Raw genomic sequence first — 26,237 nt, forward strand, 5'->3', positions numbered from 1 at the left:
CTCCTTTAAGAAAAAGCAGCCTTCTTCATACCAGCTCAGACATCAGGAAGTACCCCACAGCTGTCAGCTCTCCTCTCCTCTGCAGATGATGAGGCTTCCAGCCAGACAGACACTGGCTTCTTCCAGCAATTCAGCCTGGCGTTCTGCTTGCGCCCCAGCACAAAGCTGCACAGACCCAGCTCATCACAAAGTTTCAGGTGAGGCACAGATAAAAAGCGAACCTTAAGTATCAGGGATTAAGATTTCAGGAAGTAATTATTTTTTAGAAATAATATTTGATTTTTTAAAAGTATGGAAGTTAAAGCTTTATCCTGTGCAGAATGATTTAAATTCCGGCTTAATTTCCACCTACTAATATAATTATGATGACTAATCTTGATAAAAGTACTTCGAATTTGTCTAACACCTCCTAGATGATGAATTCCAAGGCTTCGGTAAATCCTGGGTGGCAAGATTAGTTTTTTCTATATTTCATAAGGCCTTTGGGTTGATACTCTATGAAATGAGCCGCGAGGAGGTTTTCACCTTCACCTTCCTGGTCAAAAAACATTTATACTTATGACCAGCTTGCTTCCTGACTCTATTAGTTTCCTACTCTGCTACAACAAATTCCACAAACTTAGTGGCTTGAAACAACACAAATTTCTTATCTTGTAGTTCTGGAGTTCAGAAGGGCAATACATGTTTCACTGGCCTAAAATGAAGACATCAGCAGGGTTGCACTCGAGGTGCTTCTAGTGGAGAATCCATTTCCTTGTCTGTTCCGTCTTCCAGAGACAGCCTGCATTCCGCGACTCATGAGCCCTTCCTCCATTCTAAAGCCAGCCGGCATGGTATCTTCAAATCTCTCCTGGTCTCTGATATTCTGCCTCCTTTGTATGAGTAGCCTTGTGCTACATTTGGCCCACTAGATAATCCAGGATAATATTCCCATCTCAAGATCCTTAACTTAACCATGTTGGTAATGTATTCACAGATTTCAGGGATTAGTATGTGGACAGCTGTGGGAGGGCATTATTCTACCTACCTTGTCAATCCTTAATGCTTTCTTAAAGTCTTTTCTTCTGTTCTATGAGACCATTAAATGTCAAACTGAATTTTAAGTTATTTTTGCAACTATATACCATCTTTGGATATCTAATAATGCAACCTTATAATAAGTTATGTCGAACTACAGCCAAGAATACAATGTCACCTGTATAAACAGGGGGACAAAGAGTATAGAAAAATTTTTAAATCTTAAGTTCTGCTTTTGTGCATTTATAAACCTATGGATTTATGGATAATTGAGATTTGGTAAATAAGGTTATAAGTAAGTTTTAATAACATAACAGATCATTTGTCTTTAACTGGTCTATTTCACATACATTAAATATAAAACTCTTTGCTAAGAAAAATTCAAATTAAATTAATTTGCTTCATACTCAAATGCCTCAATAATGATGAATCTAAAGCAAGTCATCTCTATGGATTTTGATCAATAATACTTTTACTCAAGAATAAAGATTTTTGGGGCACCTGAATGGCTCAGTTGGTTAAGCAACTGCCTTTGACTCAGGTCATGATCCTGGAGTCCTGCGATCAAGTCCCACATCAGGCTCCCTGCTCGGAGGGGTGTCTTCTTCTCCCTCTGACCTCTCCCCTCTCATGCTCTCTCTCTCTCTCAAATAAATAAATAAAATCTTAAAAAAAAAAAAAGAATAAAGACCTTTATAGACTATGAGCTACATTTTACCCCACCACCTCAAGTGACAACCTTTTATCAATGCTTTAGTTTTAAAACTATATCTGCCTACGAGCACTTTTTCTAGATAGTCATGCCTACTTTCTTAGCTTGAGTAGATGACACACACATACTACTATATATAGTGGTATGTGTCAATACACATAAAAGAGGAGATAACAGGGAAAGTGTTAACTGCATATATTTTATCTTTTGATGATGTCAAAGCAATTTAGAAAGTTTTATATCTGAGAATTAAAAATGAGACAGAAAAAAAGAAAGTTCCCTATCTTACAGATGAAACCGATGCCTTGTAAGCAGAATGAGAATAGAATTTTTCTGAGTACATTTCATGTTTGAGACTTTGTTCTAGATGTTCCAGTAAAACAATCATTCTCAAATATATCATATTTTTTGTCAGTGTCTTAAAAATAGCCTATTACATTACCTTCCCCTTCCACGCTGTAAAACACAACTCATTCACTGTTTTGCCTGACATTCCACCTGAAGTACAGAGCAGTACACTATTCTTTCTACTTAAAAATATCCAAGTTATGTGGAGGTTAAGTGTGAAAATATCCAGAGTTATGTGGAGGTTAAGTGTCTCCTCCAAGGAACCAAAAGCAGTCCTGGCAATGGCTCTCAACTTGACTTTTGACGTGGCAGCCATTCAGTCCTGGTGCCATGGACAAGCAGCACTTCCAATGACCTCTTGGGATTAGAGGTCATCCCAAGGTTTTCTGCTTTTCAAATATTTCTCTCTTTGTCAACAAGCACATCAGTACGAATTCAAAAGAATGAAGAACAGTTCCATATGACATGAATCTGACTTTTGTCCCGGGAGTGGTTATGGTAAGTTACCAACCAGGAATTTAATGTCAAAAGTGTGTGTTCAGGAAGAATTAGTGGTCAACTCTCAGTAGCCTATACAAAAGAGGATGAAAGGATAACAATAAATAAAATTTACAGAACATAGGAATACTCATTGGAATCAATAGGTATAACAAATTCCTGAAATTGAAGATACTATTTATAGAAGGTTCCATGCTTTTTTTTTTCCCCATGCGTATAGGCAGAAGTGGGTCCCTCTTAGTTTGGATAATTTTGAGTATAAGCCAAAACCAATAGATTTTGAAACGGGCCTGAGAATAACACACACACACACACCACACACACACACACACACACACACACACACACACACACATTTCCTAACCGAAATCAATCAAGAACCAACTAACTGTGACAGTTGTTGAATCTAGATGGGGGTATAAGAATATTCATTATGCTGATCTTTTAACTTTCCTTTATGTTTAAAAAAATTTTCAAAATCAATACTTGGAAATAAAGTAGAATAGAAAAAGTAATTCATAAGATACTTTTAAAACACTTAGACTTGGACAAATTTGTATACATTTGGGGCATATTCATACAAATCAGCTAACTCATATATATACAGCCCTACCCCCCAAATTCATATAATATCTACCACCTGAAGAAATGGAAATATGGAAATCCACACTGCTTCACACCACTTCTGAATGAACAAAATGTGACTTGTGTAGAGTTCAGTTCTTTAGAGAAATTTCCTCTTGAAGATCATGTCATATTGACATATATTAGAATAGCAACTAAAATATTCTAAACCCATCCCTCTCTTCATGTAAGTGTCCTTGCCACACTGTTTTTTGTTTGTTTGTTTGTTTGTTTTTGTTTTTTAAGGATTATATTTACTTATTTGACAGACGGAGATCACAGAGAGGCAGGCAGAGAGAGAGGAGGAAGCAGGCTCCCCGATGAGCAGAGAGCCTGATGCAGGGCTCGATCCCAGGACCCTGGGATCATGACCTGAGCCGAAGGCAGAGGCTTTAACCCATGGAGCCACCCAGGTGCCCCGCCACATTGTTTTTAAGTCAGAGTACTAACTGTCCCAGGGTTAAGCAATGACAGAAAAATGTCCCAATTGCTCCTAGCTACATGGATTCAAAGACAGGTATGGGTGAACATTCTAATGACTACATATTCCTTAGTGAATTTAAATTTCCCAAAAGGATGAATAATCAAAAAGAGTCTTATGGAAGCTTCTACACAAGAGAAAGGAAATGAGAGCCAGGGTGGAGAGTGTCCAGGAGGACAGAGATATAAAGGGAGCCTCAATTAAAACCAATTTATGGATGACTCCCTAACACACCACAGAAGATAGTACAGAAGTTGGGGCATCTGGATGACTCAGTAGGTTAAATGTCCAACTCTTGATTTCGGTTCAGGTCCTGATCTCAGGGTGGTGAGATCAAGCCCTGCCTCAGGCTCCACAGTGGGCATGGACCCTAGTAAAGATCATCTCTCTCCTACCTCTCCTTTCCCTCCCCACCTCTAAAAATAAGATAAAATAAATAAAATAAAAAGATGGTACAAAAGTAAATGCACTGAAACATGAATTCCATTTGCTATCACAGCTGACAACCCAAAATAATTTGTTATTACTAGAAAGTGAAACTAGTGCTCCTGAGAAAAAATGAAATGAGAATCAAAAGGGGCCATGGTTTACAGGGAAACACACTGCTGCTGCTGCGCAGAACTTATGTCCCATAGCATCATGCATATGCCTCCTTATTTCTTCCACTACACGTGAGAGTTGATTCAAACATTAGAAAGGCCTCTGAGTTAACTTATAGATAATTTAATGAAATACTTGATAAAATGTAATCAAGTTTTATGGATGTTTCAAAATGAGATGTAGTCTCTACTGCTTTTAAAAAATGTATGCATGCTCTCTTTGTATTCTATTTCTTTCTTAATTAGATTTTTTAGGAAAATTAGTATCTCCTTAATATCCATTTCATCTTTCAAAGATAGGAGAAGTATGTGTATGTAAAAATCTAAAATACCAATTGAATTTCTGATTTTTAGAATTTGTTTGATATGTTTTGGGGTTTTTTGGATATAAAGTTTATATTTTCTTCCTGAGTTGTAACCTCACTTATATAAAATATTTATTGCCTCTATATATATATATATATATGTATGTATATGTATGTATATGTATATATATGTATATATGTGTGTGTGTGTATATATGTATGTATATGTATGTGTGTATATATATAATTTATATATATATATTTTATATATATGTATAATTTATATATATATATATATGTATAATTTTTTTGAGAATGGGGGTGGGCAGAAGGTGAGAGAAAATCATAAGCTGGATCCACACCCAGTGTGGAGCCCAACATGGGGCTTGATCTTATTACCCTAAGATCATGACCTGAGCTGAAATTAAGAGCCAGACACTTAACCAACTGAACTACCCAGGTGCTCCAATCTCTATTATTTTTTTGTAGATTTTATTTATTTGACAGAGAGAGAACAAGTAGGGGGAGTAGCAGGCAGAGGGAGAAACAGGCTCCTCACTGAGCAGAGAGCCTGACATGGGGCTCCATCCCAAGACCCTGGCATCAGGATCTGAGCCAAAGGCAGATGCTTAACCCACTGAGCCACCCAGCTGCCCCTGTATTATATTTTTAATAAAATTTTCATTTTTTAATCTTTTTTTCCTGTTAGGCTATTCAATAAATATTTATTGAATGGGTATACAAAATAGCCCTCTGGTTTATAATGCTAACACCTTATTTATTTTGTTTGTAAAACCAACTAAACAAAAAAAATGAGCAACTCTTGGCAGAGGTGCAAAGAACTTCTCTGAGTTCCTATGGGTACCAAAACTTATTCTCCACAGACCTCCCTCTTCCCCTTCATTCTCTTGCTTCCCACTTTGCAGATCACCACCTTCCGTTTTGGCTGCTTTGATAACGCTCTATTCTGGGATTTTTTTTCCATTTTCATCTTTCTATTTTGCCCACTCCTTTCTGGCAATCTTCACCCCCAGCCCATGGCCATCCCAGCTGGCTATAGTTGGTTCTAAAGAAATAATACTGGCAGAAATTCATGACCAGGGGCACCCAGGTGGCTCAGTGGGTTAAAGCCTCTGTCTTCAGCTCAGGTCATGATCCCAGGGTCCTGGGATCGAGCCCCACATTGGGCTTTCTGCTCAGCAGGGAGCCTGCTTCCTCCTCTCTCTCTCTCAGTTGCCTCTCTGCCTACTTGTGATCTCTATCTGTCAAATAAATAAATAAAATCTTTTAAAAAATTCATAACCAAACCATACAGAAAGTTGTTTTAGAAATTAGTGGCCAAACTATATAGAATTAGTAAACAAACTATACAGAGAGTTTAAAAGTAAGAATAAGAGGCCTTCTTATCCTTTGCAAACAAATCCTCAACAAGCAGATGAATCTTCAGTGTGTGGCTAACCCAACCAAACTTAGTTGAAGAAAGTATTCAGTGTGTATACAAGGCTTTAAAAACTGAGTTACCAGAAACCCTCTATAAAAACATAAACTGAGGATTATCAGCGTCTCAATGGTAGTATCTGTCACAGAAAGACCAGCAACAGATGGATGTGGGTACCATCCAGCCAGGAAACTTTGGTCAAGTTTTTAAACCTTTCTGAGCTTTGTTGCTTTGCTATAGCAAGATAGCACCTATCTACCAGAGCAAGAAAATGTGTGAGTATATATGGAAGGGCCTGTAGTATACATTCAGTAAAAGAATAACATGCTGGTGAGTTACCAAATACCAGACATTGTGAAAAGTGTTTTGTACATGTTGACTTATCCAATCTTTACAACAATGTGAACAGATGAAGTTTTAGCCCCCTCCTCCATGAAGAGATCAGAGTCATTGTCAATACTAGCAGTTCCCAAATTTGACTTCATGTTTGAATCACCTGGAGAGTTTTTAAAAATTGTGATGCATAAGATTCCTATTTAAGAGTTCTAGGGTACAGTCTGAGCACTGGGATTCTTAAAAGCTACTTAGGTGTTCCCACGGCGCAGCCAAGAGCGAGAATCACTGTTCCTAGAAACACCTCTCCCCTCTGCAATTTCTGCCTGGTTTTTCCTTCTCACATTCTGGTGACCCTCATCAATGAATTCACCAATCATTCATTTATTCATGCACTGTAAATGTGGAGAGAAATAAGATATAAAGATATAAAGATAAAAATATAAAGTCACCATCACAGGGAAAAACTCCAAAGTCTATAGTGTAAATATATGAGTAAGCCAACAATAATAATCTGAAATGTTCGATCATACACAAACAGATACTTAATTGAATGCCTACTATGTACCAGCACAATGCTGCTAGGCACTGGAGACAGAGCAATGAAAAACACACAGCCTGACCTGATGAGAGTTTCTCATCAGTCAATAAGAACGATAACCAAGGGGCACCTGGGTGGCTCAGTGGGTTAAAGCCTCTGCCTTCGGCTCAGGTCATGATCCCAGGGTCCTGGGATCGAGCCCCGAATCAGGCTCTCTGCTCAGCAGGGAGCCTGCTTCCCTTCCTCTCTCTCTGCCTGCCTCTCTGCCTACCTGTGATCTCTGTCAAATAAATAAACAAAGTCTTTAAAAAAAAAAAAAAAGAACGATAACCAAGGTAAGTGGTTACTATGGAAGAAAGATTCTGTTTTCCAGAATCATCCTTCCAGCCCAGAGAAGCACTAAGCCTTCCAGCAGACAGACAGTTAGAATGTACTTCAGCATGAGGGTGGGAGGGTGGGAAAGAGGAGAAGTCTAGCTAAGTACAGGTATAACTGAAAGTCAAAGCACAAATACTGACTTATCTGCAATGCCTTGAAATCATCTTGCTCTCCCACCCTCAGCCCAGGAATTCAAGAAAGGTCTCCATGAGCTGAGGAACTCTGCACTGACTCTTCAGTGAAGAGAAATACTCAGCGAAGAGTGATACTCAGGTTGGGAGATGGTACAAGGATCCTTAGGAAAGAGAAACCAAAGGCAATGACTTTGAGGCAATGTGTGAGGTAAGCTGCACCCAGATGATCAAGTCCATTCCCTCTCCTTCTCTCCCATACCATCTTGCAGTTACACTTTCTTCTCTGTCTCTTTTGAGTATCTGTCATCCCCATCCCTTTATTTCCCTGTTTTTTGGGGGTTTTTTGGTTTTTTTGCCTTATTCTTTTCTTATTCCTTCTAGGCAGCCTTCAGCATCTTTGACTTACCTTCTCCCACATATACCCTCCACTCTACCACTTTACCCTGGGTGATCATCCTAGAAGCAGGGCCATATTCATCAGCCTGCAGTCAGAGGGGCCCCTGCACTTGATTTAATGTTCTGATGTCATTGTCCTGAAATTCTTAATAATTTTTGAACAACAGGCCCCTGCATTTTCATTTTTCACTGGGTCCTGCAAATTATGTAGCTGGTTCTGCCTAAAAGATTTAGGGATTCCACCACAGAGAGTTGTGGAAAATAATTTCTAAGGGAGGTCACTTCTGGTGCAACGATCTTTTAAAAATTGATTGAGTTTGTGGATTGTATACAACCTTGGTTTATAAAAACACTGACTGCTAAATCAAATGTTGACATAAGTGGATCTTGTCATAGAGGAATACAAACTGTTTCTCTCTCTCTGAAAAATTTCAGTAAATCAAAAATATACAAAGGGGAAGCCGCAGACAGGAAATTCACCAAGTTAAAAAGACATAGTCCTTCAGAGAAGCTATTCATTCAACCCCCCCCCCCCAGGTCCATTCTTCGGTCCCTCTGAAAGAAAGATGACCCTTACTGCAAAAGAGTTGAGAGAAGTATAGGGAAATGATCAAAAATCAATGTTTAAAGAAAAAAACAGGGAGACTGCTGTTGAGATACCCTCAAGCCATGAGTGCAAAATTTCTCTTCTGAGGAAAGATTTACCAGTCCAGGGACAAGGGCTGAGAGCAGACTAGCCAACTGGAACTACAGCAGTCATGAAATGATACCACATCATCACAAGGAAGGAATGAGCTTTCTCATGATCCTTCTTTGCTCCACTAAAACACAAAGGGTTCTAAGTCACATTTTTTAGATAGTAAGGCTGTTTATATAATTGGGTAAATTAAATTTATGATTAACCCCAATGGAACGGTTTCTCTGAAACCTTGAGAATCTTCTTATCCCCCCAAATAAAAGAATTTTGAACTTTAATTTACAACATCAAATCAAATCCAGTCTCTGCTCTGCACCCTCCTTAGTACCTTGTTCCCCATTTATATAATAGGTAGAATAACACTGGCCAACACATCTCATCGTGAGGTTGCCATAAGGGCCAAATAAGAAGCTCATTTGCATAAAAATGCTTTTTTTTAAATTAAATTTTTTATTTATTTTCAGCGTAACAGTATTCATTGTTTTTTCACCACACCCAGTGCTCCATGCAATCTGTGCCCTCCCTAATACCCACCACCTGGTTCCCCCACCCTCCCACCCCTGCCCCTTCAAAACCCTCAGGTTGTTTTTTAGAGTCCATAGTCTCTCATGGTTCACCTCCCCTTCCAATTTCCCTCAACTCCCTTCTCCTCTCCATCTACCCTTGTCCTCTATATTATTTGTTATGCTCCACCAATAAGTGAAACCATATGATACTTGACTTTCTCTGTTTGACTTATTTAAAAATGCTTTTTAAGCTGGTGAATTAATCACTAATGAAAAGTGTTGCTATTATACATTGGACAGCTCCCTTTCTTCACCTTAACTCAAGATGTTTCCGAAGACATCTCACTCAGACTAATTAAGTCTGTCAGTCCCTGCCCATCCTTGCCTTGCCCAGCTACAGATGCTGCCCAAGATCTCCCTCTTCACCAGCAACATGGCTCTGGAATTAGGGCACCTCCCCTGAATCCCAAAATTGTCATAAGCAGGGTGTGACCCCAGCCAAGTCCCCACCTGTCCTCTACCAGTGGCTCTCCTAAACCCCTAAAATGCATACTCTACTCTGGCTTCCTGGTTTCCTGGAATGCGATTCATCCTTGAGATCTCAGTTTGGGGTACTGGTTACAGTGTCACTTCTTCCAAGAGTCCTTACGAATGCATGCATGTGTGCATGCACACCACACACCCCAACACTCCTGATGTGACAGCATTCCTGCATTCTTCTATACCTCTCTGCATTCCACCCTACCACAGCACTTGGTACAGTTCAGTGTAATAGTTCCCTTCAGATGTCTTTCTTCCCCTCACTAGACTGTGAGCCCCTTGAAAGCAGGGCCTGGGTTTATTTTTTCAGGCACTTCACTTCACACAGTGCTTGGTAAGAGCAGGCATTCAGTAAATGTTTTAAAACTGGCAAAGAGGAGTAGGGGAAGGGAGGATAGTGGATTGACTAGTGCCCCCCCAGATTCATGTCTACCTGGAAAGCCAGAATGAGACTATTAGTTTTCGGGGGCCATCATAACATATTGCCACAAACTCATTGGTTTAAGAGAACAGACATTTATTCGTTCATAGTTCTATAGCTCAGAAATCCAAAATCCATGTGTTGGCAGGGCCATATTATCTACAGATTCTTGAGAAGAATTCTTTCTTGTCTCTTCCTAGATTCTAGAGGTTCCCAACAATCCTTCCTGTTCCTTGGTTTATAGCTGCATTATCTCACTCTCTCCTACTTCACATACCTTCTTCTCTCAGGGTACCTACCGTCCTCTTCTAATAAAGATACCAGTCATTGGATTTAGGGCCCATATTAGTCTAGCATGACCTCATGTTAACTTAACTAATTATATCTGCAAAGGCTCTATTTCCAAATGAAGTCATATCCTGTGTTTCCAGTGGACATGAATTTTGGGAGAACTTGATTCTGTACAGTGACCTCTTTAGAAATAGAGTCTTTGCAGATGTAATTAGTTAGGGATCAGGTGAGATCCTACTAGATTCAGGTGTGCCCTAAATCCAGTGATCGGTGACCTTATAAGAAGTGGGAAGGACACAGAGTGAAGACTGAGACAGGCATTGGAGCCCTGCAGCCCCAAACCAAGGGATGTATGGAGCCACCAGAAGATGGAAGAGTCAAAGAGAGATTCTTCCCTAGAGCCACCAGAGGGAGCGTGGCCCACCCACACCTTGATTCTGGACTTCAGACAATAGAACTATGAGAGTATGTTCCTATTTTAAACCACTCAGTTTGTGGTAATTTTCTGGAGCAGCCTAGGAACAAACGGGGAAGGGGAGTGATGAAGAGTTGTTGAAGATGAATGATTACAACACTTTTATGAGCTTCCATTTTCCAGGAAAAAAGGGGAAAAAGAAACTAGGGAGAAATGCATCCGTTTCAAGATAAATTTCAAATCTATACCATTTAATGTCAACACTGATTAAATCAAATGAATAGGAGTCAGAACCGTTAAAATTTTCTTGACTCTGTACCTTAAACAGGTATGTGGAAAAAAATTCCTAGATAGATTGGGATTAAGTTACTAGATATTTATTTGTTTTAAATTTATTCATACATATGTTTATTTCATAGAACGTTTTTTAAAAAGAGAGATCTTTAAATTGTTTACCTGGAAATCCCTGCTAAAGAAGTAACCTGTTCTTGATAAACCAAGGATTCTCAAGGAGATTAAGAAAAGTAAACAGAGAGATGCAAATGGGATGTGCAATTTTAAAGCATTCATTCCCAGGGGCATTTAGGAACCAGAACAGGGTGGGCCCATCCAGCTCATTTTACCTCTGCCTCTGTTCCTTTTCTGGAGCCCTGGAAGATATTACAGAGCTCTGGGACTTTTTTAATTGCCTAAAGAGAAAACCACACTTGGGACTGAAGAGAAAACAATCGGCTCCCACTCTGATCCCCAAGAAGGTCTTTGTTCTCTCTCTGCAAATACCCAGATGAAATGAAGGGACAGGGTGTTGGATAATAAAATATCCCCTTCCATAATAAAACTAACTTATCGAAGCATCATCACAATTTTTTTTCCTAGCAAAACTTACTATAGCTTCATTAGCATACAAAGTAGACTTAAAAGAGATTATTTCTGGTAACTTCAGTAATAAAATCCTTTTGAATGAAAAGGCTATCTTTTGCTGAATTCTTCTCTGTGGTAAACAGTTCCATAATGAACCTTCGGTATCACGCTGGCATGAGTGGAGTATGTTCCGTACCTGTGTTGGTTATCTCCTAGCTTGGATCCATTCTCCACCCTTCTCAGGGTGCCTTTGGGGGTGACTCGCCTGGAGTCACTGTGGCCCTCCGCTTCCCCACCAAGCTTCTATTGGAGGCACCAGCAAAAGATCAGAGAGTGGAAAGAGAAGGAAGTTAGAGTGGACGGGGTGCTTAGGACATGACATCCTGAGATCACTATTGTTCTGATAGCACCAGGTGAGGCAGCTCCTTTCATAATTTTCTATCTCCAGCCCTCAGTCACTGCCCCATCAGACCCAGGCAGGGACAGTCTCCCACCATTGCCAGTCCCTGGGTGTCTCATTATGCTTCTTGATTCTATTAACTGTGCCCATTTGTCTGTAAAGAGTACCTTTATTAAGTGGCCCTGAGTTAAACCCTTGGGTCTGCCATTGGTTTCCAGCCAGAGCCATGACTGATAACAATGCCGACGTCTGTAAGTTAACTTAAAATATGCTCATGTAATCCATATAAGCAATCGCAGCAACTCCTAACAGGACTTCGCCTTACCTGCCTTTTCTCCATTCCACCTTCATCTGTGGAAATTCTGCCCATCCTTCAAGAATCATCTTTAACATATATTCTAACTCTGTACAGTTTCTTCCATGTTTGGGCCTCTTCATGTATATATACATGAAGTTTTAAGATTTGGGGCTTTACTTAGGGTATTTTTCTCATTCTGCTTTTTTTTTCATTTGTGTTCAGGGCATATCCTCCTTCTCTGGCTAATAACTCGTTAAGATCAATGACAGAATGGTACTAATCTGTATGTCTCCTCCCAACCCAGTAGCTAGTTCACTGTCATACACGTATTTGCTAAACGTGTGCTGCTACTGTAAACCTTAGGCAGGCAGGTATTTCCAATTATTTCCCTACCATAAAACCAAGAACATTTTCACAAACATGCATATCAGGTTTTTATTTATTTATGTATAATATACATTTACATACACATCCGACACTGACATTTTCCTGATAAACCAACTTTTTCTTTTCTATTTTTTTTAAAGATTTTATTTCTTTATTTGACACAGAGAGGGAGAGAGATCACAAGTAGGCAGAGAGGCAGGCAGAGAGAGAGGGAGAAGGAGGCTCCCTGCTGAACAGAGAGCCCGATGCAGGGCTCGATCCCAGGACCCTGGGATCATGACCTGAGCCAAAGGCAGACACTTAGTGACTGAGGCAGAGGTAAAATGAGCTAATTTAATTTAATTTTTTTAATTTAATTTTTTAATTTAATTTATTTTTATTTATTTTTTTATTTAAATATTTTCCCTGCATTTTGCCATTTTAAGTGACTCTCCAGCAGAGCAATCAGTTTAATTTTGAAGCTGAATTAAGTTTGGTAGTCAGACTCACGAAAGCAGATACTTTTTTCTTTACACCTAGTAGAATTCAAGTAAGTCTATATTAATTTCACTTGTGATAAGGATTTCTCTGCTGTTGCAACTTGGACTGATACTATTCCCATAATTCTCAAAATCAACCAGATTATCGGGGGTGTTTCTTTATCTAATTCCAATTTAGAATTAGGGGCTTGGTTTAGTGGTCCCTTCTTCTGAGAAGGCTTCATGCACCATATTTGCTTTTCTGTTTCTCTGTGCCTCCCACACCAGACTGCAAGCTCCTTGTGGGAGGGGCTCCTTCACACTCACCAGCTTCCCTGTACCCAGCCCCGTGCCCAGTCCTCAGGAAGTCTTTACTATGTAATCGACTCTGTAAATGGCTTAATTATTCCCATTTTTTTTTCTAGTTGAGGAAGTTGAAACTCAGGACAGAATAGATAATTGAATATGATTGTATAGTAAAAAGCGATGGAGCATGCAGGAGTGTGAGCCCAGAAGAAGGCTGAAGGAGCTGGCCTCTGGATTATCATAGTTGGGGAGAGCAAAGGACAGTTCACCAGTGAACTGGGGCCAACAAGGGCTGTAATGAGCAGTGTCATTAAAGGGAAAAGGCAACAAAGGAGAAAGTAAATGTTCTCCAGATTAGCAGGGACACTGAAGTATAAGAATGCATGAAGTGTTTGGAAAACCACTGGACCAAAGGTGAAGGCTTGTTTTATATCTATACCTATACCTACATCTGTGTCTGTGTCTATATTCATATATCTATCAAAATAGAAAAGGAGGGACGCCTGGGTGGCTCAGTGGGTTAAAGCCTCTGCCTTCGGCTCAGGTCATGATCTCAGGGTCCTGGGATCGAGCCCCACATCAGGCTCTCTGCTCAGCAGGGAGCCTGCTTCCTCCTCTCTCTCTGTCTGCCTCTCTGCCTACTTGTGATCTCTGTCAAATAAATAAAATCTTTTTAAAAATAAATAAATAAAATCATACTTAAAAATTCAATATATCTAGGCACCTCGGTGGCTCAGTCAGTTAAGCGTCCAGCTACTGGTTTCAGCTCAGGTCATGATATCAGGGTCATAGGACCGAGCCCTGCATCGGGCTCTGCATTCAGGAGGGAGTCTGCTTGAGACTCTCTCTCCCTCTCCCTCTGCCTCTCCCTATACCTTCTTTCTTAAAAAAAAAAAAAAAAAATCATTGAGATCTTACTATGATATTCATTTCATATTTGAACTGCTAGTGTTTCCTCCTTGTACCAAGGAGCCTCTTACATGTTTTTTACAGCAACTCTGAGCTGCCTCCAGATAGCGAGGGAATCTCCCTCATTCATATATGAATGAATATGTATTATAGAGTCAAAGTTTATTTGTGAGACATTTAATTGGAATGTGACATGCATTTCCCTACAGAGGTGTTACCTAACAGTGCCTAGCTTCCCAGGCTAGCCCTCAAAAGTCTTACACTACAGGCTCTGGTCACCACATCAAACAACATCTCCATGGAGAGAATACGGGCAAGGGTGAAATTCAGAGGCTTAGAGTGCTGATTCGGATTAAGTAAATGAGGTTAGGGCCTCTGAGGCAAAGGTTGGAAACAGGTATGTGGGTACAGAGTTAAGTGAGGTCTCTGGGTCCCTTGTGCTGCACCAAGGAGAGAGCTAAGGCTTTGAACTCTAACAGATCAAAGTCAGAATCTCAGATTCATCAGTTACTAACTTTGTGGCCATCGAGAAATTATGTTCTCTGTGTCTCCATGTCCTCACCTACAAAACGGCAATGGCTGTAAGGATTAATAAGGTAGCACATACTGTGTACTTCCACAATGCCTGGCACAAAGTAGGCACTCGGTAAATAATGGCTCCCTTCCATTCCTGCCTCTGCTTTCTGAACCTGTTACCTGTCCTGGACAATGAAGAAACTGGCTTTCACTATAGGACTGAAAAAAGAACTAAATGAAATGCATCTGTGTGTGTGTGTGTGTGTGTGTGTGTGTGTGTGTGTGTGTATTATGTGTATATGTACTTGTGTGCATAAAATCAGTAAATACTAAGTACCTTGTCCAATGAGTAGTAAGAACTCAGTAAATACTGGCTTATTTTTCCACCAGCTCTAAGCAATCTCCTGAACACCCTGCTCCCTTTTCCACCGACACAACCTGTGAATTCTTGCTGACCATTCTGTCCCTGGGCCACTGGAGTATGAATCACAGTGCTTCTTCTAAAAGTCACAAAGCCATCGTCTTTGTGGCTGGTAATATATTATAGGGTTTCTAGTTGGTTCCAGACCTCTGGGTTAATCTGGAAAAGGCATAAGGAGGCAAGCCTAGAGACATCGATTTCCATGAGTTCAACTGCATGGCCTGAAAAAGGCCCTGGGGTCAGGGGTGAAAGAGAGAAAGAGTGCCTGTCCCACAGAGGGGTCCCACACACAAGGCCTGAGCCCAGTGCAAAGGAGGGCTGTGCTCACAGGCTGCAAGGGTATTTCATAAGGATACCCAGGGTGTGAACAAGTGGACAAGAGGAAACCCTTCTCATGCATGCATAGAATGCATGTGCCTTCAGCTCAGTGACACCCAGGGAACCACAGTGCCCACTGGGATGATACCAGAGTTTGCACTTTTAGGAGAAACAGGAATCTACACCAGCTCATCACTGAAGTCCTTTTCCTAAAGGAAACATCATGGAGCCAGGATGACTGAAGCACTGGGGTCTAGCTTCAGCAAGCCCCATGAACATCAGGGAAGGAAGGCTTCAGGGAAGAAAACAAGAGAGAATTATTTTGTCACATATGAGAAACCCCAGAAACTCCCCATCAAGTGAGGTGAGACTTCTCTGGGGGGCAGGGAGCTGGTCCTGAGATGTAGGGGCAATCCACAGGCTGGGAGGGTCTGAGAAGGGTGCAGAGGGAAGGGGACAGCCAAGGACAAAGTCCTGCAGCCTTCAGTACATGTGTCTGCAGCAGTGCTCACAGTCAAAGGGGAAAGGGGGGCATTTCACAGCTTAATAGCAAACACATTATAGGTGTGTAAATAACAGCATTTCTAAATATTATGGCACCAATATTAATAACTGTGACTTTTTTTAAGCAAAACTGCTAAACCCTTATTGTTCATCACCACACAGAGATGGCAGATAATGATGGCTTGCTAGCACTTGTCAGGATCTTGGGAGGAAGACACTGTATAAATATCAATTATAATCAGTTGAAGTTTTATTGTTTTCCATTCTCCAGTGGCATTTTATACGTAACACAATGAAGTTCTGATCACTAATCTTCACGCCATACAATCAGTACCTACTTAGTGTACTGTCCATAATAGTTAAACTCTAATTAGTTTATGCCAGTTGCTCTGGGAACATCTCTTAGAGGAGCTTTTCTTATCCAATAATTATGCTTTTGTGTTTTCTAATACAAGCCAATATGTACTGGTTAATATTTAAGTGGCTTCATACTGAGATAATAAAAAGTGTTTTGAATATCTCAGCTATGTTTGAGACTGAGAATGTCTATGAGCTTACTGTTTGAACTCCAACATAATCATTCCTGATCACTCGGTATGAATGTTTAACCCAATGGATAATCTAACACTCAAGCTGGCTGATTTAAAGACATTTTGAGGTATGCAAAGGATCATAGTCTGAGCCAGCCCCAGGGGTAGAAAGCAAATAGTTCCAGAGGACCTGGCTTGGGGAAAAACAAGAAAGGGAGACATGGGCCCTCAGAGCATATATGTTCAGCTATCCTAAGTGATCAATTAGAAATCAGGAGAATGGATGGGTTTCCTCTACAAATCTGATTTTTTTCTCTATTTCACAATGTAATATTTTATAGATATAAAATCTTTGGGTATGGGAAATTAAAGGAAGAAATTTTACAATGAGGAGCCTCATAAAATCTTACAAATCAGTAAGGAACATTAAAATAATAAATAATTGGAATGTTAATATATGCAAAGATGTAAGAGAGTAAAAAGTGAACAGAACAGAAAATTGGAAGGCCTAAGTGCTGATCCTAAAGCTTACACTAACTTATGTATGACCTTAAAACTTACACTAACTTACCTTGCAACCTTGACAAGTCTTTTCATCTCTCTCAATCTCTTTCCTTATCAGTAAAAAGAAAATGATGGACAAACTTGATCTCTTCAAAACAAATAAAAACATTTTTGTAACTGGCCAAATGCAGTAGTCCTGAGTTTTCCCTTGTTGGACAGTGTTTATGCTGAAAAGCATACGACCAATTTATCTGTATGTCTTCCCAACTGCCCAACGTAGAAGACAGAATAAATCATCAGCATCCCAAGGAAGAGAAACCAGGAAGTGGAAAATCCATGTTGTCACCGAATCACTGTTGCTATCTGATACTGAAGTCCCATTGACTAATTCCTTTAGTATCACGAGCTGCGGCAAGTGCTCCAAACCGGAAGAAGACAGATACAAATGCAAACAACAGTCGCTGTGTATGGTTGAAGGGCCACAATTCTCTTGATGCTCTGTCTCTAATTTCATTTTATGGCCTTGAGCAAGCCCCCAAATTTCTGTATGCCTTAGTTTTCTGATCTGGATATATGTTAATATTACCTAAACTGCCTTATTATAAAAAGAATGAATACTTTAGACACATTCATAATCAAAATATTTCAGAATAGAAAGTCCTAGTTTTTAGTGCTAATGTGCTTAATGGAACTAGCACTGAACTTGGAAATTAAAAAAACTAGTTTTGAAAGCAGATTTGCTATCGATGAGCTAGGTGACATTCTGACCTCCCAGTTCTCGCCTTTGATAAGGAAGGGCTAATGGTAAAATTTTCCCTGTCCACACCGAGATTACCAAATCCAACTAGGAGTATCCAATGGATGGTACCTTTGAACTACAAAAAGTGAGTTCTCGATAGCCTCATCACAATCAGAAGGAAACTAGGAACCATTTTCCCACTCTCCTTCAGCCATTAAATTTTACAGGTCCAACAATTAGGGATCAGGAAACTTCAGGATCCCCAGATGGTGAAAGACCATCTACAGAAGGAGTGAATTCAACCTAAGCTTTATTCAAACCCTGGAACAGTAACCGAAGATCGTTGGAAGCTTGCTTAGTTACTGTTCCTAACTGGATTGTAAAACAATGGCAGCAGGTGCTAGCAAGTGCTTGTTTACCAAAGACTCCAAATTACCTAAGAATCCTTGGGCCCATCAAAATGTAGCAGGAACCAGTTTTGTGATTTCACCCCTGAAACAAAAACCCACATGGCAGGATTGACTGGACTATGATAGTGCATTTAGAAATGCTTTCCCATCCTGTACCATAAACAGAATCATCCTGGAGAGAAGGCCAAATACCCAGATGATCTTTGCCCTTTTCATGGATACACTTGTTTCCAGATACTATTTTGGGTATTTTTTTCTTACTCAGAAAGGCAGCTTTTTCTTTCCCCTGAGAATCCCTTTTAGTTACAGGTAACTACAACTAGGTTCTCCTAGAATTATAGTGCGAGGGTAAAGGGAAGGAAGAGAGCCAGTGAGGCCCCTTTTGGTTGGAGGTCTATTTTGTAAATACTAAATGGACAAGTCCATTTTTGCAATTTTTAAGGAGCCAAAATACAAGTTTATACATCTACCTTCCAGTGACTCATTCTCTTCTACACCTTCAGTGCCCAGAAGTCCTGTTCTACAGTAGAGGATATTTCTCCAACATTTTTACATTTTTCAACTGTGCATCTAAATCCATGTAAGAGTAAGCCATTTTAAAATTATGTTTAAAATTATAACATAATTATATTACGTTCCTAATTATGAACTAAAGAGTTGTTTCAGAGTTTTTCATTTGTTTTTCATTCCCTCTAGGTTTTGGCATTGAAAACACTGACTGGCTCACCACTTTCTTACAAACAAGAATAGATTTTCTACCCAACTTTGTAACTTCATGGAGGGAGTTTTGCATCTATACACAGTGCTGCTTATAGCCGACAGACCAACTGGTCTCCTAGCAAAAGCATCAAATCTTAGGACCCAAACAAACAAAAAGCATCAGTACTGAACTATCCCCAGCATCTAGGCTAAGCAAATGTGTTTGTATTTGTTCCCAGTTTCTGGTTGGTCCATGTCTCCCACCCCACCTCCCCCGCCACATACTTGAGATACAGGCTGCCTATTCAAAAGGTGAAAGAACCCTTGGTAATGGGGATAGATGCCAGAAAACATAGGTTTAGTGGGCAGCCGGCATTACCCCAAGAGGGACATCTGTTCAGCAGGAAGCTCCCACTCTGTGCCAGCCCTCAGAACCATCTGCCTCCTTATGCTTCAGGACACACACACACACACACACACACTCCTCCATGCACTGACTGGGTATGAAACCCACGTTGGAGAGTGAAGCTGGCAACATGAAATGTCTACCTCACAGCAGAGGCTGAAGCAGCATTCACTGAAGAACCATCATGATTGCTATATGGGTTTGCCCCTGTATGAGAGAAAGCGTTTCCCACCCCATCCCTGCCCTGCTCCAGCCCCAGCCCTCATGTTAGAATAGTAATTTATAGCCTGAAACACTTAGTACAGGTCATCCAACATGGTACCCGAAACTAACTTTCAAGGTCACAGACCTAGAGTAAAGTCTTCAAACAGTCAGAAAACGCCTTTTTAAAAACAGCTTTCACACGAGGGAGTTAAAGAGTAAGAAGGACAATGTCCTTTGGATGGATGATCTTTCATTACACTGTGCAGTTGGTTCTGATCAGATGCTAAAAGAAGAGTCAGTAAGACAAATATCAGGACAGACCCATGCGGGTCATAGATGGGAGGCTCAGAGGGCATGCCCTTTTAATATTTGTGTGCACGTGCCCTGGCATACACTTCTATACACACCCATGTGTGGAAGGACAAGACACAAATTGTATTGCCTAAATGGATCCAGCATCTCCTTATTGTTGAACATTGTTAAGCTAATGTCCAAGATGAGTAAAACGGTTTAACTATTTGAAAAATGTTATGATAATTTAACTTTGAGAAATAATTTGGAAGTTTATAAGGCAGTTAAAATAAGAGAATAGAGAGCAGTAAAATTCTAGATAGAAAGGGGGAGATAAAAGTACCAGAAATCAGAGATGGGGACTATTACAACTGAGCACTCAATTTGGCTCTCCAGTCAAGCAAAAAGATAATCATGAGAAATAAAATAACTCTCACGATGTAATAAAAGGGAGCATTACCAGCTTACAGAAAGATAGGACTTCCTGGCACTGAATTTAGGAGTAATTCATTGCACGAAACTATAAATATGGATGGACAGATTGACAAATATTAATAAAACATAATATAACAGTGCTACATGAAGCAAGTCAGCACAGAAGTTTTGAGTGTGGATTTCTCAACAGACAAATCTGAGTTCAAATTAGTAATTAGGGCATTGGTTAATCTACTTAAGCACACGAAGCTTCTGATTCCTCACTCAAAAATGGAGGTGCCGGTACCTACTTCATAAGGTTGTCATGAGGATCAAATGAGATAACACAGGTAAAGGATTCTGTACAGTACCTGACCAGTAGGCACAGAAGAAATGTTGGTTCCATCTCCCTTTCTTCATCCCCACTCACAATGGTTGGCTTCAGGTCTCCAGGAGGATGGGACAAAAGTTAGAGACCTAATGCCCTTGAGGGCATTCTACTGAGAGTGTAGATAAGATTCTACAATGGTCCAAATAAATTGCTGGCCAGATACAACAATAAAACTGGGAGAAACTGAAGGAATGGTGGCTGGCTTCTTAGCTTCACAATGGTCTCAACAACAGTCTGGGAGTTGCTACAGGACTCATTGCCAAGTGGTGGGATTAACATCTTTTTGACTGTCTCACCCAGATAGTGGGCCATCCCACCTCCATACGGAGGGCTGGCTATAGGCACAATTATAGACAAAGCCAATTCTTCCTCTCAGAGAAAACATACATCATAAACCTGTTAGATGCTTAGACAAGAATGAGTATACAGATACAAGAATCTTGTATCTGTATCTGTATACAGATACAAGAATCTGTATCATAGAGCTCTGGAACAATAATTTAAATTTGAAATATATAAGAATAAATATCACCTACTTAAAAAAATAAAGAAAATACTTTTATATGGTTACTAAAATATATTTTAATAGCACTATCACCAGATGGAAAAATGGATGTATACATATTAGATGGATCACTAAATACTTAGCAATCCTTTCCCATGTGTCTGACTCTGTGCTAGGCCAAGGTAATACACTGGATTATCATCAATTATCTTTGTACACATCTAGGTACGGATGTGAGTTTATATAGGTGATACACAAAAGAACTGTTAAACTAAATTAAAGAATGCTCTAGGGGTGCCGTGGTGGCTCAGTTGGTTAAGCATCTGCCTTTGGCTCAGGGCATGATCCCAGGGTCGTGGGATCAAACCCTGTGTCAGGCTCCCTGCTCAGCAGTGAGTCTGTTTCTCCTTCACCCTCTGCCCCTCTGCCTGTTTGTGCCTGCTTGCTCTCTAGCAAATAAATAAATAAAATCTTTATAAAAACAACAAAAAAGGGGGCACCTGGGTGGCTCAGTAGGTTAAAGCCTCTGCCTTCAGCTTGGGTCATGGTCCCAGGGTCCTGGGATCGAGCCCCGCATCGGGCTCTCTGCTCAGCAGTGAGGCTGCTTCCCCCCTCTCTCTGCCTGCCTCTCTGCCTACTTGTGATCTCTGTCAAATAAATAAATAAAATCTTAAAAAAAAAAAATAACAACAGCAACAACAACAACAAAAGAATGCTACAGGATCATGTATACAGTTCACAATACAATTAAAAAGACTAAAGCAGAAAATGACCATTTGTAATAAAAATATGGTAATTAAGTCACCATACACATTGCTTTGTGCATAATTAACAATTTGGTTAACATATGCAAATTGTAATACTAGAAGTTCTTTTAGCGAAAAGGAGGATTATCTGAAATTCATTTCCACAGCCAAATTCCAGCCCCTGGCAAATTTTCTAATATCTGCACATTTTCTCAAATGATGAAAGCAGGTCAACAGCACTAAGCCAAAGCAACAGTTTAATTTTAGCAACTCTTTGTGCAAACCTACTGCAACCAAGAAGGTCACAGCCAAGGTTACTATGCCACCTCCTAATGGCTGTGCTGTCAGAACACCATGAATCATTTGCAAGTACTGAAACACGAAGGAAATATTGGGGTTCAGTAATGGAAGAACCAATACACTTGGAGGGTTTTCAGAAACTCTTCCCTACCCAAAAACTTTCTTACTCCCTAAAGACATGACCATTCATTCACTCAATATTTATGGTTGCTCACTGTGTGCCCTGTACTGTGCCAGGGGACAGTTACATCAGACACCAGCATGGCTAGAACTGACATGCATTCTCTAAGCATAAACTTCAGAGGCATAGTCCTAAGGAAATAAAGGGTTCAGAATCAAAATGCAGGCACATTAATAGGCAAATACGCCCTTCAATAAGGCCACATCATCTGTTCAACATGCACATGGGTAAATGAGCCAGGATAACTGACACACCCTACTACAGCCCCATCCAAACCCCCATACAGGGTCCACACAGCCCGACACGGGTTTGGCCAGGGGATCTGTGCCAACCACACTCAGCAGAGCACAGCAGAGCCTGGGAGAAGCACCAGGAATCCCTGCAGTTTCATAGCTCTTGGACCACGCAGCCACTTCCCACACAGCTCATGATAAGCCCATGTGACACTGATGCATTATTATATCTGTTGATGACAGGCCAGGTCAAGAACATGGAGGGAATGGCACTCCTACATGAATGTAAAAACACTTTCAAATGAGAACTCAGATGAACTCTGGGTGGCATGTCCACATTAAGTCATCACAGGTTTTTATACCTTTCCGTATATAGTTTCAGTATTATATATGGTGAGACATGCATCTAAGTTTAGGTGATGTAAGGAACCCACACACATAGAGCAGCCAAGAGACAGACCGATCATGCCACAATTACTTACTGAGTGCCTGCCATCTGCCAGGAGCAATGCCAAGCGTGGCTACTGTTGGGAGAAGAAAGAGACCCCCAGTAGTGGTGGGTAGATCAGGCGCAAGGGCTTCTACTCTCAGAGGTGTCTGTACAGAGCAGCAAGTTAGAAGAGAAAGAACATGAGAATTGCATGGAAATCCAGTTCTCCCTCCTATGTGTGACAATGGAGACAACCACACCTACTCAAGGTCATTCATTGCAAAAACCAAATAATAGCAACTACGGGTATTATGTCAAACCGTTGAATCAGACTGCCATAACTTGAAACTGGGCTTCATCATGCATCAGAAGTATGACCTTTCTGTGCCTCCGGCTTCCTCATCTATAAAAGAGGGATATAGTCTCTTCCAGGGTTGTGATAAGGATTCAATGAGTAAATTCATGTAAAGAATTTAGAATGCTGTCTTTAATATAGTGAGAATTCACAAGTTAGCTCTTATCCTGCTATACTCCCAGTACTGTAAGAAGGAGCTGCAAGGGTGTTGGGGAAGATTTTGAAGTTAAACCAGGATTTTACCAGTTAAGTTTGGTGGGAGTATGGGTGGAAAGGGAGGGGTGGAAATTAGAAAAAAGAAAAACAAAAAACAAAAAACACAGAGCAGAAAAGTGGTGTGGGAAGGCAGGGGCCCAAGAAGACAACCCTTGTACTCCTAGGTCTCTCTCATTGGCTGCTTCTGTCCCACTCTGTCCCTGAGCCAATCCTAACCAGCATGGGACCCTCCCACCAGCCTCAGATACCAGCCAGCTGGATGGGAATCAGTGTTTTCATTATAGAGCAGGGGTCCAAGTGAGCCCTGGACACACACATGCCCAGTAAACACTCTCTGTGCTCACCTGCATACCCAGAAAGCCACATTGCACCCTCCATTGGATCATCAAGCTGACCCAGAATCCAAAGTCCTTTACTGAAGCCCCTTAGCTCGAGCTCCAATATGCTGTCCAGTTCTTACGGTTATAGTCACTTTTTAATATTTTTACTTTTACAGAACACCTTCACATAATATGATTTTTTTAACCTACTGATTCTCTAAGAAAGAATACTAATCACTATCAAAAATAATAAGGTAGATGCTGATCTTTTGTGTATAAAATTACATGTAATATGATTACACCTGTGCAAAAGAATGGATATAAGTATATTGCCCATATGTGAATAAGAATTCTTGAAGGCTACAAAAAAATGTTTATAGTGAGTTTTCTTTGGAGAGTAGGACTGAGAGATCTACAGTGAAAAGGACACTAATTTTTCATTTAATGTAGTTTTTGTACATCTTAACTTTATACCACGCATATGTACAACTTTAAGTTTTTTTTAAAGATTGTATTTATTTGACAGAGAGACAGCAAGAGAGGGAACACAAGCAGGGAGAATGGGAGAGGAAGAAGCAGGCTCCTGGATGAGCAGGGAGCCCAATGTGGGCTCAATCCCAGGACCCTGGGACCATGACCTGAGCCAAAGGCAGATGCTTAATGCCTGAGCCACCCGGGTACCCCTACTTTAAATGTTTTGGGTTTTTTTAAAAGATTTTTATGTATTTGACAGACAGATCACAAGTAGTCAGAGAGGCAGGCAGAGAGAGAGAGGAGGAAGCAGGCTCCCCGCTGAGCAGAGAGCCTGATGCGGGGCTCGATCCCAGGACCCTGAGACCATTACCTGAGCCGAAGGCAGAGGCTTTAACCCACTGAGCCACCCAGGCGCTCCGCTTTAAATGTTTTTTAATGAGTTTAAAAAATGAATAAGAAATCCCATCTCAGAAGTTCACTCTAATGTTTAAATAAAAGTATGTTTTCCAGGTACACAGTAAGTTGTTGGTAAGTAATAGCTGCCTATCACCACTACTATCATCATGTGTAATAATAAAACTTGTAGGGATGCGTGGAGGGCTCAGTCAGTTAAGTGATCGACTCTTGGCTTCCGCTCAGGTCAGGATCTCAGGGTCGCGAGACTGAGCCCCATGTGGGACTCCATACTCAGTGTACAGTCTGCTTGAGATTCTCTCTCTCCCTTTGCCCCTCTGCCTGCTCACTCTTTCTCTCTCTCTCTCTCTCTCTCTCTCTCTCAATAAATAAATAAAATCTTTTTTTAAAATAACCTATTGTATAATTAGTGACTGATAATTATTATATAATTATTTGTATAGTAACTCTGTATGTAGTAGTAACTGTTCTCAACCTTATCCATGTACATCAGATCTCCCCAGTGGCGCTGTGAGCTGCATGAGAATAGCTCCTGTCTGGACTGGCCTTGGCTTACAGCACCTCCTGGAGAGATCATCATCAACCAACTGAACCAATACACACAGGAATAACTGCCCTGCCCAACACCCCCATGGGCGAGGGAGCAAACACATCCTTATCTCCACATTGCAGATGTGGAAACTGAGGTCCAGTGAGGTCATGTTGAGAAGCAAAAAGTCAAAAAGTTGGGGGAGGAGCTCAAAATCCAGGTCCCCAAGGCTCCCAGGCAGAACCTTCCATCAGCTGTGGCGGGCACATTAAAACATAGTAGATTGAGCTCAGTACCAGCACTGAGACTGATGCTGAAAACCCAGTGAGAACCAGAGTGGGGACTACTAAGTGAGCTGTCCAAATCAGACCAACAAACATCATTTCATTACGCACAAATGTAGTAAGATTTTTTCCCCTGAGACAGGTTATAATAGCCAGAGTTCTCCAGTGAAACAGAACCAATGGGAGATTACACACATATAATACATATATACACATACATATATATAAAAGGAGATTTATTACAAGGAATTGGCTCGTGTAATCATGGAGAATCTGCTGCCTGCAAGCTGGAGACCCAGGAAAACCATCGGTATCATTTAGTTCCAGTCTGCAAGCCTGAGAACCAGTCCAAAAGCAGGAGAAAATGAGATGACGTATTCCAGCTCAAGCAGTGAGGCAGGATAAAGAGAGGCAAATTCCTCCTCCCTCCACCCTTTGTAAAATTCAGACCCTCAACCAGTTGGATGAGGCCCACCCAATTGGGGAGTGCAATCTACTTGACTGAGTCCACTAATTCAAACGCTCATCTCATTCAGAAACATCCTCACAGACATACCCAGAAACAATGTTCAATCTGGCACCCATGGCCAGCAAAGTTAACACATAAAAT

The 26,237-nt window shown here is 40.6% G+C and overlaps 1 protein-coding gene across 4 annotated transcripts in view; it reads right to left on the minus strand.

Annotated features, from left to right (window-relative positions):
• Window positions 1–26,237, minus strand: part of PDE1C (phosphodiesterase 1C) — a gene marked incomplete at its 3' end in the record, with an annotated part of 305,371 nt that overhangs the window by 203,607 nt on the left and 75,527 nt on the right. Inside the window, exon 3 of one of the 4 annotated variants that reach the window (XM_080819136.1) lies at window positions 23,088–23,202. The exons of the other annotated variants lie outside the window; for them this stretch is intronic. Coding sequence (XP_080675262.1) covers window positions 23,088–23,101 — 14 coding nt within the window. The 5' untranslated portion in view covers window positions 23,102–23,202. The remainder of the gene's footprint in view (window positions 1–23,087; window positions 23,203–26,237) is intronic. 4 annotated transcript variants of the gene reach the window in all.

Source organism: Martes martes, assembly GCF_963455335.1.
Source record: "Martes martes genome assembly, chromosome: 11".
Classification (NCBI taxonomy): domain Eukaryota; kingdom Metazoa; phylum Chordata; class Mammalia; order Carnivora; family Mustelidae; genus Martes; species Martes martes.